The sequence below is a fragment of the Melopsittacus undulatus genome, chromosome 3 (assembly GCF_012275295.1).
Source record: "Melopsittacus undulatus isolate bMelUnd1 chromosome 3, bMelUnd1.mat.Z, whole genome shotgun sequence".
NCBI classification, from domain to species: Eukaryota; Metazoa; Chordata; class Aves; order Psittaciformes; family Psittaculidae; genus Melopsittacus; species Melopsittacus undulatus.
In genome coordinates, this window is record NC_047529.1 from 40,754,805 (window position 1) to 40,770,424 (window position 15,620).

A 15,620-nucleotide genomic window follows, 5' to 3' on the forward strand; every position below is an offset into this window, starting at 1 on the left:
TCTTAATTTGTAGGGTTGTCAGGGAAAATGTAACAATATTTTAAGTCTTAAAAAATTGTGGTTTGCCCATATTTTCTGGAAAATTAAGGATCAGATCCATACAGATTCTCTTTTGCAGTGAATATACTTTGTATTATCTACATAACTTATATCTCCTTCCAACTGAGTTTCTTGTACACCATTCACACAACTTGATCAATGAAATTCAAATCCCCTATCTGCTGTAGATGACTGGATTTACAAGTGCAGTATTCCCAGCATAGTCATGGCTGTAAAGGCTTAGAAAATTTTTCTTGTGGATCAAGATGTGTCCCAAGCTCCAAACTTATAGCAGAGCTGGAACTACCACATATACGTCACTGAATTTGTATGTGCAGAGTTCAGCAAACAGGGCTTTTAAAGATGCCTTTGTGTTCTTGGTGCTCTTCTGGAAGGCTATGGATCTCCCAGAGTTTGTTGTATCTGCCAGGCCCATACAGATATCTTGCATACCCAAGACTGTCTAAATTGACACTAGAAATGACTAGGCAAAAGACTTGCTCACTCAATTGCTTCATTTTGGAAGCAGGAACACCTGAATTTAGGTATCTAGATGGCAACTTTTCAAAACCATAGAAAAATCAGTAGAAATGCCAGAAAAAAATTCCAAAGAAGTTCTGCAGTGACTTCAAACACGAGCCAAGAGCAAGTACCAGCTCATAGTAATTCCCACTTAGGCATTGTATAGCTTTTTTAGAAAAATCTTCTCTACTGCTTAGAGGTAATGCATATTTTCTACTTAATATACCACAAATGTGGCCACTCTGCTTCTCTATCCACAAAAAATCTTCTATGTGATGCAAAGTGTGCTTCATAGTTCTAAGCATCAGTTTCCTTTTTCCCTAAATAAAATTTTATTTGGCTGTTCAGTGTCAAGAGAATGGGAAAACCAGGTATAAAATTACGTTGAACAGAAGATATTATTTCATGATCTAACACAGAGATATGCTAGAAAGAGCCACAGGTCTTGCATAACTGCTTTTTTTTTGCTGGGTCTTGGCACAGGGAAGACTGAAATTTGGCCTATGAGCACTGAAAAAGTAATTGCTCCATTATCTCCACTCCAGTTTTTTTGGCTTCACAAGCACTTACATTTCTTACTTATTATCTGTTTTGTAATTAGCTGTTCCCATAATAGAGTGTCCTGTGCTGAAAACTCCATTATTACTCTTGCTTTTCAACAGACTTAAGCATTTTTTTTTCTGCTGAGTTGCCTTTCTCACTAGTTTACTTTCTTTTGCAACATGTTTAATGGCCAATTACCATTTTTGCTTTAATCTTAATTGGAACACATTTGGAGACATGTGTCATTAAGGCTGCAACAAATAAGTAGACATTTCCTCAGAACTGAATTTCAATTTTCCTCTACAATTACATATATTTGATTAAAAAGGTCATACCTATTAGCAGCATCTAGACCAAGCACATACAATGCATTTTTTAAAATGAGTCGTGCAATAATCTGGATCAAAGGATAAACTTCTTTGCACATTGCTCCATTTATTAAAACCAAGTTACTAAACAGGGTTTGGGTTTTTTTGTTTGCCTTTTTTTTTAAGGAAAAAAAAACCAAAACAAATGTCAACACTTACAGGGCTATCACATATCAAATATACAGTCTCTATCTGAATTCTTCCTCCCTGAGCTTTCGTTGGAAATAGCAGAACACTGGCTCAGTCCATGCGTCACAGAAATGTTGCTAGTCAAAAATTAGTTTGGTTCACCCTTTTCCTTAAATACCGGTGTAGAAAATGGGGAAAATTTTCAGTGTGGTGTGGGAATGCAAGATCTCTTCTTAGTTTTTAATCCTAAATACGAATAAAGCAGCTTTATAAGTCCTACTTTATTTTCCATAAAAACCAGCTGATCCAAAAACTGTAGTGAGACCATTCTCCTTTTGCATGCTAAGAATACTGAAAAACAGCATGCCTAATACAGGGACAATGCCCCTTGGCTACACTCTTAACAAGGACTATGTCTAATAGCTATAACTCACTTTATTGATGTGGCCATGTAATACATAAAAATGTTGGCATTCCGAAGTGGTGAACAGTGAACTTGCATTTATTGTTACAGACCTGGCTCTTAGAAGAATATCTGAATATTCTACAAAGTTCTTACAAAACACCAAACCCATCAATACATCTAAATATGGATGGAAATGCTAATGACTGTGGTGAAGCACCTAGAGGTACCTTGAAAGTAGACATGTAATTTTAGAACAACTCAGAAGTATAAGAAATACTCATTCATTATGTAGTGGGCCAGTTTTACCAAGAAACAGTAAACTGGTGTTTATCAGTGGAGCATGTGAGCATGTCTTCTACCATGATACCTTCGAACAACTGAATGAAATGCAGGCATTCCTGCCTTTCACACAAAAAAGAAAGTTCCAGGTAAAACCTGTAAACTGATGTTCTTCTCCAGCTTTAAGTTATATGAAGACTTAAAACTACGGAAAACAAATAAAACTGTAGCAATCCAAAAAGGGTTTTGATTTTTCTGGCACAGCTAGAAGAATATAATGGATATTTTTCAGCCTTGTAACAAAATAACTAGCTTAAGATAAAAAATGTACTTCATTAAATTCTCATGGAGAACAGCTAGGGACTGAAAAAAATATGGGGTGACTGGAGGTTTGGAATTTTTTCTTTTTACTCAGCAGAAAGAATGTAGAGTTTTTCATTGAAAATTAAAGGGCATATTGATTTCAAAATATGATTATTACAAACTTCTGCTTCCTATTATTCTCTGTAAATAATTTTTTTCAGGTCTGCATTTAACATGCTTCTACATGGAACAGCATGGATATAAATATAGGTAAAGTGCAGATATATATTTTTATATATAGATAAAACATGACAGACTATAAAATTTATTAATTCTTGAATTGTCTGTGAACAAGACAATATTTTCTTATAGAAATGTAGGAGCTTTCATTCTACCTTCCAGGAAACTGTTAGGACCCCTAAATGAGATACAGTCTCACAGTATATTTCTCACACACTGCTCTCTGAAGCACTTAGTATCAATTCTTTAATAACTGTGATACCATTATAGAAAAGCTACAATTGTAGAATCAATATCCTAATAGAAAAGTTGTTATAATAACTCCCCAGCTAGGATACTATAATGGAATCAAGCTCATAAGAGGGCTGAGAAGCCTTCTTAACACTGTAATAGATAAATTACTGCCAAAGACTACCACTGATAATGTACTGGCCAGAACTGCAGCTGAATGTACTTCTGAGCTGTTTGTCTCCTGTTACTAATATCAAAATCTTTGATTTGTCCTCCACCCAAATCAAGTTTATCTTCCTTCATGCTCCCAGTCCCAACAGTTACTCTGCCAGTAGGGAACACAACAGAAAACCAGCTGATCCCTTTCTCTATTTCTGAAGAACTTAATTTCAGAATGTCCTGTGATAAAAAATGTCCAATATACAGGACTATCAGTGTTGTACCTCAGATACGATAGAAAATGAGCAGAAGAGGGAGAGATTTCTTAAACAGTATCATATTTGCAGGGACTAATACATTAGAACAAAGCAGAAGCAACTATACCAGATATGTACTTAGATTAAATCTTGTATGAGAAGAACATTATACTACAGTATGCGTGAGTGGCTGCATGGTAAATAGCATTTCATCATTTAAGTGTGAGGTGTAACAGTTGTAATAGTAATTTGTACTCTACAGATCACTGACATAACACCATTGAAAGCAGACAGACATAGAGAATATGACTGTCATATTGGGGTAATTAGAATATATTCACAAACACATATAGTATTTGTGGCATAGATAACTATTATAAATAGCAAAACCATATCATATAAGTCTACATGCTATTATTTTTTCTCCATTTGGCCTTAGTTGCAACATATGCTCAGTAACTTCTACTTTCTGTGTGGGTTTACATGAGAATCTTTTCAGTAATAACATAATCTGGTATAATTTTTTTCCTTTAATCAAATCTTCAGCTTTCCCCAAACCAAGGTCAAAAGAGTTATGACATAGAAGTAAACAGAATTTGAAATTCATTATTTCATACTTTATCAGGCCTACAGGTAAAGGTCTGTGATTTTGGAAAACAGAAATTCAGTTCTTTCTTCCACAGGACAAGGAACTTGGGTGAAGATGTAAAGACTTCAGTTATCATATTTAGTAATTAGACCATTATTGGAAGTTGACAAGGATGGTATTTTGTACCTGGAATTCTTAAGAGTTTCTTCAGTTATCTTTTGAATTATGCATAGATGGACTGCTTGTATTCTGAAGCTGTTCAGCTGAACACTTCAAAAAGTCAAAAGTGGCAATTTTAGTGGCAATAATTCCAATGAAGTACTATAATATATAGAAAAACAAGTGATCTACACTATGTGTGTGTAAATCTTCTGTCAGGGGAACACTGATAGGAATTTAATTAGCTCTGCCACTGTTAGGGTTAAAGCAACAGCATCAGAGGACATCTTGAGTGCTCCTCGTGCATTGACTTTACCATGGAAATCAGATTTCCTAAAGGAGGTTTGTGCTCACAGAAATACTGAAACATCATCCACAAATCAGGCTTGTAGAGCTACTTTGCACAGCTTGAACTGTTTGACGTTTCAAAAAAAAAGAAAAAATCCAGATATATCTTGAATAGTCTCCTTGTCAAAATAAACAGAATAGTCAAGAATATTAGGAAGAAATAAATGCATGCTAACCCATTTTTATTGATAGAATCCATTCCTAGCTTAATCTGACAGACTACCTTTTTATGTGAATGCACCTGAATGTCCAAATCATGCCCTGTCTTCCTTAATTCTTCATTCTACATAGCAGAGGTCAACTATACAAATCCTGATCAACTGGTATATTATGTTACTAATAGTGGTGCATACCCTTCCAGTCAGATTCTGTGACAGGAGAATCAGAAGATTAAAATGCATTGTGGAAGTAAAACTTTAGATCACTTTCCAAGTAAATTACAACATTCATAATAATCATTTATGCCTTTCCACTGAGAAAAGCATAATCAAGAAAATATATTAAAATATTCCAAAAATAAAACAATTATTCTTGTATAAATCCTACAATTAATATAATGTATTTACTTCATTAATAAAACAATTCTATATTCTCTAACTGGTATACAAAAAGATATTTGTTATAGTAATATGAGTATTTCCACACAATTAGAAAACACAGTTTAACTAGCCATTATGTTGGCTTACTGAGAATCTACTGAAGACTACATTTACAGGAGTTTAATATTAAATAAGCAGATGGTGTGAGACTGAGGTAAAGTTATCATATGAAACTAATTATGCTTTTATTTATAACACTATAAATCTAGGTAACATTATTACAAGAATTTGATCTTGAAAGGTGCCGAGAAAAAACTGTAATGAAGTAAACAATCTCAAAGAATCTTGTATTTCAACAAGAATCCTACAGATTCTAGACATTCTGTACCAAGAATATTATGTTTTTAGAGAAGCTCAGTTAGCACTTACAAATCTTTGCAGCAGGGTTTAAATTCTCCATCAAGAGTGTTAGACACTCCTAGCTTCCTGGAGGGTAACTACAGAAATACTGGCTTTCTGAAATTTTAATTATTTACTTAAATATCTAAACGAATACTAAAGTCCTCTGAAAATCTTTCTCTTTGTGAAACAATTACTTAAGAGACCAGGATTTCTAACCATGCACTGAAAATTATTTTACATCTTTCTGAGCAGCGGCAATTCTGATACTGCAGTACTCATTTACTTGTTATTATACTACATTTTATTTAGCTGAACATAAATTAAAACTAATAAAAATAACAAACTAAATTTTGACCATTAACTAAAATAATATGAGCAAATACTAGAGCTCACTCTTTTCTCATGAGTGATGAATTTAATGCAACAATCTTCCCTAAAGGGAAAAAGCCCTGCTGTCTCAACATACCAAGAAAATTGCCTTTTAATGATTATTCCAGAATCCTAAGTATGTATCATTACATTGAACTGCAGGAGGAAAAAATGTGCTTATATTTAATTTATAAATCAACAAGTGCCTATAATTGAGATTATCACTTGAACTAGATTTGCTTAAGAAACACCACACAATTTGTTATTTTAAGTTTTTGTAACAAGTGAGTCAGTGTTTAAAATTAAACCCCCAAAATTTCTACAAAAATATCACAATAAAGCTTGCATTTAAAGTGTATTTCGTTTAAATACATTCCTTTAAATTTCAATAGCAAAAATCACACAAAATTTACGGATTCCAAGATAACTATAAATTGTTTTCTGATAATAAAAAAATAATTTAGAGACTGATCAATCAAATTAGGGAGGAAAATGTGTAGAAAAGCAACCAATCTTTGCAAAGGCAGCCTAATGCTTTTCATTTTGTAAATAATCTTATTCTGTTAACAAACTGATTTGAAACTATCCAGTTTTATTAATAAATAAAAACTCGTAATAGATGTATAAACAAAGTTTACTCCACATTACTTGTAGCTTAAGGCATAATTGGCTGGTCACTTTAAAAGCTTTGCCTGGGAAAATGAAGGACTAATAATGCTGTAGGAAGGTGAAATGAGTTCAGACAATTGACAGAAATGCTTTCTAAAGTTAATTATGTTTGCTTTCCCCTCTCCCTTGGTGTTCATTACCTTTAAACGGAGCCACACATTGGCAGAAATAATTACCAGGTTGGTCAATGCAGGTGGCTCCATTCTTGCAGGGAAATGAAGCACACTCATCTATATCTGTTTCACATCTTGCACCTTCGAAAAGATGAAGGATTTGAGCACTCGTTAAGACAATTACTAATTCATTTGCATCACAAGAATCTTAAGCAACTTGTGAGGAGAAACTAATATAAATCAGCCAAATAAAGAGACACACATAATAATGTCAGCATCCATTAAATTCTTATCACCACAAATAAGTAACAACTTATTTTTGAGTTGCTAAATGGTAACTAATCTTCCCTCTGTGTGGAAGCTTTGAAGGCCTTTTTAAATGCAAGCTAATTTATCTTGTGCTCTTTAGTTTACAGATGGAGTCAGTGTTCCAGTTTGTTGGAATGCAAATGAAACATTAGACCGGGGCAGATAAAGAGAAATGAGAAGGAAACACAAGCAAATTAGTCAGTGATGTCTTAATGGATGTTTTGTGGGCTACCTCCACGTGAAAAACAAGGTTTTCTATGAATACAACTCACCAGTGAAGCCAGGCAAACAGCTGCATTCATAACCACCAATAAGGTCCGCACATGACGCATTATGAAGACATGGCGAAGAGTGACATTCATTTATATTTGCTTCACAAGTTGTGCCTATAAATATACAATCAGGCAAAGGGAAGAGAAGTTACTGCATAGCACATATAGTTAAATACCGTATTTTATTTTAAGTGAAGATAGTTCACATATTGGAATCTATTTGACATCCATTTTATATTCAAATTTAGCCATCTATGACAGTATGTTGATATTTTTAATGTTTAAGCTGTTCACTAGTTTTCTTAAAAAAATAAAAAGTACAGTCAATGAACAGATTTGCAAGGCTTCAAGCAATTTTCTTTCTATATAAATATAGAAGAATAGAAAACAAATAGCATTAAATATGACAGACTGCACTGCACTCACATGAGAGAAAATATTCCTTACATTCATGATTAGGCAATAGAGATACTCCCAAAAAAGGGAAAAAGAGGTCCAATGTATACAAGAACACAATGTATTCCAGTTGAGACTATAAATAACAAGTACATAGCTATTTAAAGCATAAAATACTCATTTGCTAACATTTCTAGGGGAACTTTGGGTTTTTTTTGCATTTGAAGAATAAATGAAAAATGACATCAATCGTGTGGTTTGGGAAGTTGAAAGAATCTTACTAAGTAAAAATGCAAATTATAGCTGTTCTTAATATAGCTAGCAGTAGAAATATATTTTGCCCTGTAACATTTGAATTACAGGTTGTTTTGTATTTCAGTGACTAAAAATCCATGATATTTAAAATATGATGCACTAAAAATAAAGTGGATGCAGTTTAAATTCTTAATCTGAGCTGAAAGCAAAAAATAGCTGCAGATACTAATGCATGCACTTATCAAAGCGATTACATTTTTCATATAAATTATACAAATATGCCAAGAACAAAAACCTTTCCCAGTTTTTCTCTGATTCTATTAAATCTGCCAGCAGTTTAAAAAGCTTACAGAAAATAGTATCTTCCATTTGCAAAATTTCACTGACGCTCCCACTGATCCATTTTCAACAGCTAAGCCATCAGCCAGTAAAAAACACCTAGTCCTATGCTGTCATAAAAGCAAATTAGATAACTTTAGTCAAGATGCACTTATGCTGAATTTGCATATTTACAACCTCTGATGACACTAAAGTATACATGTATCTCATCCAATATGTTAAAAAATTGGTGTAACACTCAAAATAAATTTGCGAAGTCATAGTTTTCTGATTTTTTAATACCTTGAAATCCATCTTGACAGATGCAACTGAAGGCATTCAGTTGATCAACACAAGTAGCTCCATTGTGACAAGGGTCACTAAGACACTCATCCACCTCAGTTTCACAGTTATTACCTGGAAATGAGTGAAGGATTCATTTCAGTAGGAACATACTGGTGGTGAGTTACCAGTGAAAGCAGCAACAACATGATGAAATAACTGAGGTTAGGTACAGAGAGCTTTTATCAGTGAGCCCTGAACAGTCTTTGGGGAATTAATTTCTTGTTGATTAAAGGCAAGAGTGAATTGAATATATAATACTTAACAAAGATCTGAGGGAATTTCATAGATTAATTTACAGAGGTAATACAAAATTTTCATTTTTTCATATTTTAAAAGCAATAAATTTTGAGTTTCCCTGAAACAACATAAAAGTTTAAAAATTATTTCTAATACCAAATATTAAAATACCACAGTCTTTTTCTATAATGTTGTTAGGTTTTGGGTTTTTTTCCATTCATTTCCTTTTTCTATTATTTTTTTATGGAGATTTGCACTTGAAATTGATGCACTTAATATTTTTTTCTGGCCTTCAACGTAAAACAAAGCTCAGAAAGTATTTATTTGCATTTTGCATGTGAATTATCCAAACAGATGATGGATTCAAGTTTCTAATTACTTATGTCTAATAAGGAGGTGAAAAGTTCCTGAATGTTTCAGAGGCATTTTGAGGACTTCATTTGGACACAGAAAATGTATGACTTAAAATTATTAATCAATTTTGTAGATTTCAAAATTTAAAGAAACATTTAAATAAAATAAGACCTCACCAAGAATTAGCGAAAATAACATCAATTTTACTTTTATATTTTGATAATAAACCAGCCATAGAAACAAGACATAAAATTTCACTGTATTATAGACACAAATACTACAGCTATTAAATTACAGATCCTTCGTCTAAATGGATGCCTACATTAGGACATAGAGCAACAATTTAAGAGGTATGAAGTCTGCTCAAGATCTGAATTCCACTGGTTGTCTGTGTTTTCCACAACTATTGAGAAAGATTCTAGTATATTCTTATTCCTGCTTCAGGAGACCCATCAAAGTCCCTTCAGCTGGGTAGGATGAATCTGGGCTCTAGAGCTGATCTGCCACTCAGGGAATTCCTATTTCACTTGATTATTTTATCATAGAGGTGATCAAAAAGTCTAAAAGATCTGAAACTGTGTCTAGAAAGATTTTTTTTTGTTTTGTTTGGGTTTTTGTTTGGGTTTTTTTGTTAACACTGTACTCTGTAATTACCATGACAGTATGCTGACATAACCAAACTGATTTTAATTACTAATTTTAATCTATTCAGACTTTTTACTAATGACAATGACCTGGCTGGGCAAGCTTAAGCATCAATAGTTGAACCTGCCCAGATCTTGGATGTGTATTTGACAGTTAAGGCCCTTGTCACTGCAGTCTTAATTTATCTGCTTTGTGTTTCTTGTAAGAGTAAGACCAGCTTGCATACGGCTGGGAGTTGCAATCACATCAGTGTAAGAAAGACACTGTCTAAACCAGTATACAGTAAGAATTACTGGGGTGGAAATAGTCTCTTGTAGTCAGTATTTTTTACAGCTGAATACTCTTACACAGCTAAGTACATCTGTGTGCCAGGAAATAAAAGTTGCTTCTTCCTGAATCAGAGGCACATGGCTAATTTATATGTATTGCTACTTTTGAATAACCTTCTTCTCTGTGGTTTAGGACTGACTTAAACAAACTAAACAATACTCTTTGAACCCACCTATAAAACCAGGTGCACAGAAACAAATGTAGCCATCCACTATGTCTTTACAGATGCTGGAGGCTCCACATGGTTGTGACAGGCAGGCAGCAACAGCCACTTCACAAAACTGACCAGTAAAACCTAATGAAAAATAGAGTAACAGAAGACAAAAAAATGTATTATCACATTTAGTCTGAGCAAAGAGAGTGCAAGACCAATTTTGAGGAAAACTTTTATGTTCTTATATTTAAAAATAAAATTTAAAAGTTTCAGTTTCATAATCAAAGCAGTTCTAAATGAAACAAAAGAACTCTGGGAAAAAGCCATTACTTACAATAATAACGCAAACCATTCAACCTACAATGGGTCTTCACGAGAATTTGATAGGATGGCAAATTCTTCAAGTTGTTTTATGCAGATATTCCCATTTTTATTGAAGTATCAATAAGCACACTGTTGAAGAAAGCCTTCTCATTTTTATTGTGGTATTGTGTACACTACACTAAGAAAACATCCTGTTTCCAAGCCAAAAAATTAAAACTGTCCCAACACATTCTGTAATAAAGCTGATATTACAATATCTAACAGATTAAGCAACTTACTGATTTTGATTTTTTGAACCACTTAACTTACAATTAATAAGAAACCTAATCTTATGAAATATTGAGCATCTGTGCTTCTTATTCAAGTGCTACATGAGCACAAAAATAAAAAAAAATATTCTAAGATAAAACGAGAATCTACATTTTACAGCTAAGTTATACTGGCCATAATATTCTAGTTTGTGGAGCCATCACCCAGAAATAAAGTCACATGGTTCACTGATAACAACACCTTTAGTTGTAAATAAACATTCTTTTTTCACTAAAACCCAGTTGTTTTCAAATCCAATATCTTTTTTTTAAATTAATTGATATAAAAGCAATTAAAAATTCACTCACTGTGTGTGGAGCAAGGTTCCAAGTGCTGAACATAAATGCCAGGTTTCCAACTTTAGACATCTTGTTTTGACTTTTGTCATAACAAACCAGTCAGTTAAAGCATAAGAAGTACTGTTTTCAGTTCTCTCATTAACAAAACACTTTAAAAGTTTCTAAACATTTTTAGATCATTGCAAAAATAATGTTCCAGAAAAGATCAAAAGGGACTGGACCAATTTATTATAATTTAACAATTACAGCATGAAAAGTCATTAAAGACTTTAACTAAAGATTTGCTTCACTGAGCTAAATATCATTAATTCCAATGTCTTAAAAGCTTGGATGCCAAGTCTGGCTAAAGATCTGAACTTCACATTTCATTTCATTTCAGTAAAGATTTATAAAAGAATAGTACTCTTCAGTAGCATAGGTATTGCCAGAACAGCGGAGTTACTCTACACCTGACCTTTGAAACAAGGGGAACACAAAATCACAAAATGGAATATATAAACCTTCAGAATTAGTTTTAAGCGATGCTCATCAACATTTTACTCAACAAGGAGAAAGAAGAATCAGCCTCTGACAAAGTTGTTAGAAATATTTGTATTCCTATACAGTGCTGTGACAGCTTTTAAAATTAAATATAACCCTGTTTCTATAGAATTTATTAAGTGCAGATCCAAAGTAGTAGATTATGACAAAATATTAAAAGTTCAATCCTGCTTGAGAGTAGTCTTCAAATTAAAGGAAATGTAAACTGTATCTTTAGGGCACAATTGAAGAGCTCCTGATATGGAAGATTTTCTTTAGATTTTGAACAGCTGGTTAGATGAGGTAAGACAGCAATTTCTGACCATCAAAGTAAATTGCTGAAAGATACTGTACGTTAGAAATCTTGGCTTCTATAGCAACCCTTTGAGGCATAAATACAAGACAATGCACATTAAAGCTGCCCTACACATGCAGTCACTTTGGTTTCTAAATAAGTAGATGCAGAAAGGTGTCTTCAAGCTATGTTTCTATTCCATCCCAAACACCAGCTGTGCAATGCTTTCACATAGCTGAAGTTTTCCTCCCTGTTGACTGCTATTAAAAATTTAAGCATCTCTCATTTTTGCCTTCGTCAATAGCTGTTAACATCTGCTTACTGAAGTACTGCATAAAGCTAATATAAAAATTTATGATAAAGAAGTAAAATGGAAACATTAATCAATGATGGTAATGGGTATACAATATAACTGTTACATGTGCTTATATGACTGTCATCCAAGTAGAGATATTGAATATAGGAAAAACAGGGTTTTGACAAGCTAAAAAAGAATATTCATGGTAACTTTATAGATTGGAAATAAAATTCTTACCCTATGCATGTTTTTTTCTGTGTCTTGAATAAATTATCAAAGTATTGCAGCATAGAAAAATATATAAAATTACTGTACTAAGCTGAAGAACAGAGTGGTGGTTTTCAGAGACCAATTTTAATATTCAACAGCTTTTTTGTATAAGGTTTCTCATCAAAACAGATTCAGCAGCAGTACTTAATATAAATAGAATTGTACTTATGAATATAAAACTAAATGAGCAGGTGTAGGTTTATTTTTCTGCTACAGACACTCAAAAGACATTTTATGAATTCAGATAATGGAAATGTAACAGCAGAGTATTTTTAAAAAATATCTATTTTATTTTATTTTATTTTATTTATTAAATGCTGCATTTACATTCTTCAGACATTTCTTTCTGACAAACCCAAATGCCTCATGACAGAAGTGATTTTTACTAGTCAGACTGTGACAAACTCTCCAGAGAGATCACTGAATTGTGATCTATTCTGACATAGTCCAGGAACACAGTGATTTATGGCAATTTCACTACATGGCTCCTTATATGCTGGATGGCAGATACATCTGAAGCTATTAACTGGATCCTCACATTAAGCTTTATTGTCAAGACCAGCAGGATTTAATGCCCATTCATGTACTTTCAGTGAACAAATATTACTTCTGGGGAAACAGTTATACAATTCCTGTTAAAATCACAGCTGGGAAAAGCTTAAAGAGACTGAAATAAACAAATGTGAGAATTTAATAAATTCATCTCAAAACTCAGAAAACATTTTCATTGTCATTAAGATTCTTACATACTAACAGTTTTCAAATTTCTCCTTATTTGCACTGGATGTGATAATAACATACAAGCCACTTTCTTTGTCCAGTTTTTGAGGGAAAAGTGATTGATGTTGTTTTTGTCATTCAACTCCTGTCATAATGAAATACTACTTTTGCTTGGGTCTTCTAGAATTTCAAATATAATGACTTTACTTATTGCAAAATGTATACAAAATGCAAAACCTGTAAAAAATATGCAATTATTAATAGCATCGTTGAATAAAAAAATAGAGAAAGAGTAATAAAGAGGAAAAATCATCTTTGGATGAAAGACATGGAAAAAATGCTGCTGTTACCTCAGACCATACAACAGGAAAGTGATTTATGGTGACCATCTGCTCTAATAAATACATCGAATTGTTTTATTGAAGAAACTGGTTACAACTATAAAAGACACTGTGGAAGACACAATTTTCTTTGTTGTGCATATGGTTTCTGGAACTCTGAAATCAAACCCCACTAATTCTCCGTAAAGACAACTGACACTTCACAATTAGATTAGAATAAAAGAATTACTCTCTAAAAGTCTTAAAAACTTGTCCAAAATTAAAGAGACTGAGAATTCATACACATCCAACTTTGTGTTCTCTGATGACAGCTCATTTTCACAAGCAGACTTCCTGATATAACAACAGCTGCAATCTGAAAAACTGTGTTCTGTTCCAGTGAGAAATTCAATTGTTTTATTTCTCAGTGTAGCTCAGGGGTAAGTCAAAACTTGTGTTTTAACTTCCAAAAGAAAGTTAAAACACCTTATATGAATGTGCTGTTATGAGTATTTAGGGTGTTTGTACTTCAGTTACTTACCTACATATTCTATTCTTGAAATAAATAGAGAAATATTCTAAGAAAAAATAATTTCAACAGATTTTTAATTTTCTGCCATTTACGTTTGAGGTAACCCAGCAATTTTCAAACTTTTGTAAAATTTTCTCAACTAAGTAGTAAGTGAAAAGAATAAAGATCCTAGTGTAAAAGTCAGGTTTTAGCACATCATGTCAGCATTTTCTGATGAAACAACATTTCACTGGATGTTTCTTAAAAAGCTCTACTGGCAGCTGAAAAGTCATCATTATAACTCACTTTGAATTTTATACTATGATTTTCTGGCAGGAATACTAAAAAAATATTTATTTCAGCAAAAACTTACACACATCATTTAAGTTCAATTTAGTCTGGAGAGAAATCTTAAATAGCAGTGAGTCCACCTTTTGCTTACCTCTCACTCCCTTTGGTATCAACAAATACATATGCGTTTTAAAATATTCTTGACACCAGAGTTCTGCCTCAGTCATATTAGGTTGTTTATGGTAAACATATATGTGACAGTGATGGCAAGCTGATGTACCTGTCACAGCCAACTCAAATGGATGTTTCATCTAGGCTACTGGTATTTTCTCTGAAATGCACTTGCTCTAAGATCACTTCTGATTCAGACAGTTCCCAGTGGACAGACCTCACAGGTAGATTTGCAGAGCTAGAAGCATACCCTATCTGAGCCTGAATCCACACACCTTTCTGGATGTCTTCTAGGTATTTATTAGGCAACTACTGCTGTCCAGTTTGTCCTAGTCACCTCTGTGCAGATATTCTTGGCACAGGCAGAGTCATTTCCCTTCACTGATATATCTGCAGGTGCTGCTCAGCCCTGGATATTCATTTTTACCTACACATAGGTAGTGCTCCTACACAGGAGAGTTAAAGGGCATTGTTATTTCCATTTCATCAATGCAGTGCATTGTGAAATCAAGACTGAAATTACAGGTTAGTATGAACATTGTGCACCTGAATGCAAGTTATCTGGCATATTTACAAATTAACAAATTGTCAGATTAAGCTGAGCTCTCTAACGGTAACAAGCTGTTCTCTAACAGTTTGCTCGCTAATTACTGGACACCAGTACTTTTCTAATAATAATCCTCATTCCTCAAACGAGTCTAGCACTACAGAGAATAATGGTTTTTTTTTTTTCCCATGAATGCCTATAGCTCTGTACAGAGGCACAAATCCTTTAGAAGCAATAAGTTTTAATAGGCTTTGAGAGATGGGCAGTGGTTGATGAAAACACATTCCAGTAATGTCATGTGATGACTCTGTATGGCAGGTCTACATTTTAACACCACATTGTAAAGTGTTATTAGTAAAGTTCAGGTAGGTTTAGTTTAAATATTTAAACAACTTTTATTATTCATATAGGGAATATGACAGCAAGGGACACAAAGCACAGCTTCATGGACAAGCAACACAATCTCA

At 33.3% G+C, this 15,620-nt stretch overlaps 1 protein-coding gene across 1 annotated transcript in view; it reads right to left on the reverse strand.

Moving 5' to 3' along the window:
* Window positions 1-15,620, reverse strand: part of EYS (eyes shut homolog) — a 776,683-nt gene that overhangs the window by 526,438 nt on the left and 234,625 nt on the right. Inside the window, exons 14-17 of the mRNA XM_031052748.2 lie at window positions 10,298-10,420; window positions 8,518-8,631; window positions 7,246-7,359; window positions 6,692-6,805 (exon numbers count right to left, since the gene is read on the reverse strand). Coding sequence (XP_030908608.2) covers window positions 6,692-6,805; window positions 7,246-7,359; window positions 8,518-8,631; window positions 10,298-10,420 — 465 coding nt within the window. The remainder of the gene's footprint in view (window positions 1-6,691; window positions 6,806-7,245; window positions 7,360-8,517; window positions 8,632-10,297; window positions 10,421-15,620) is intronic.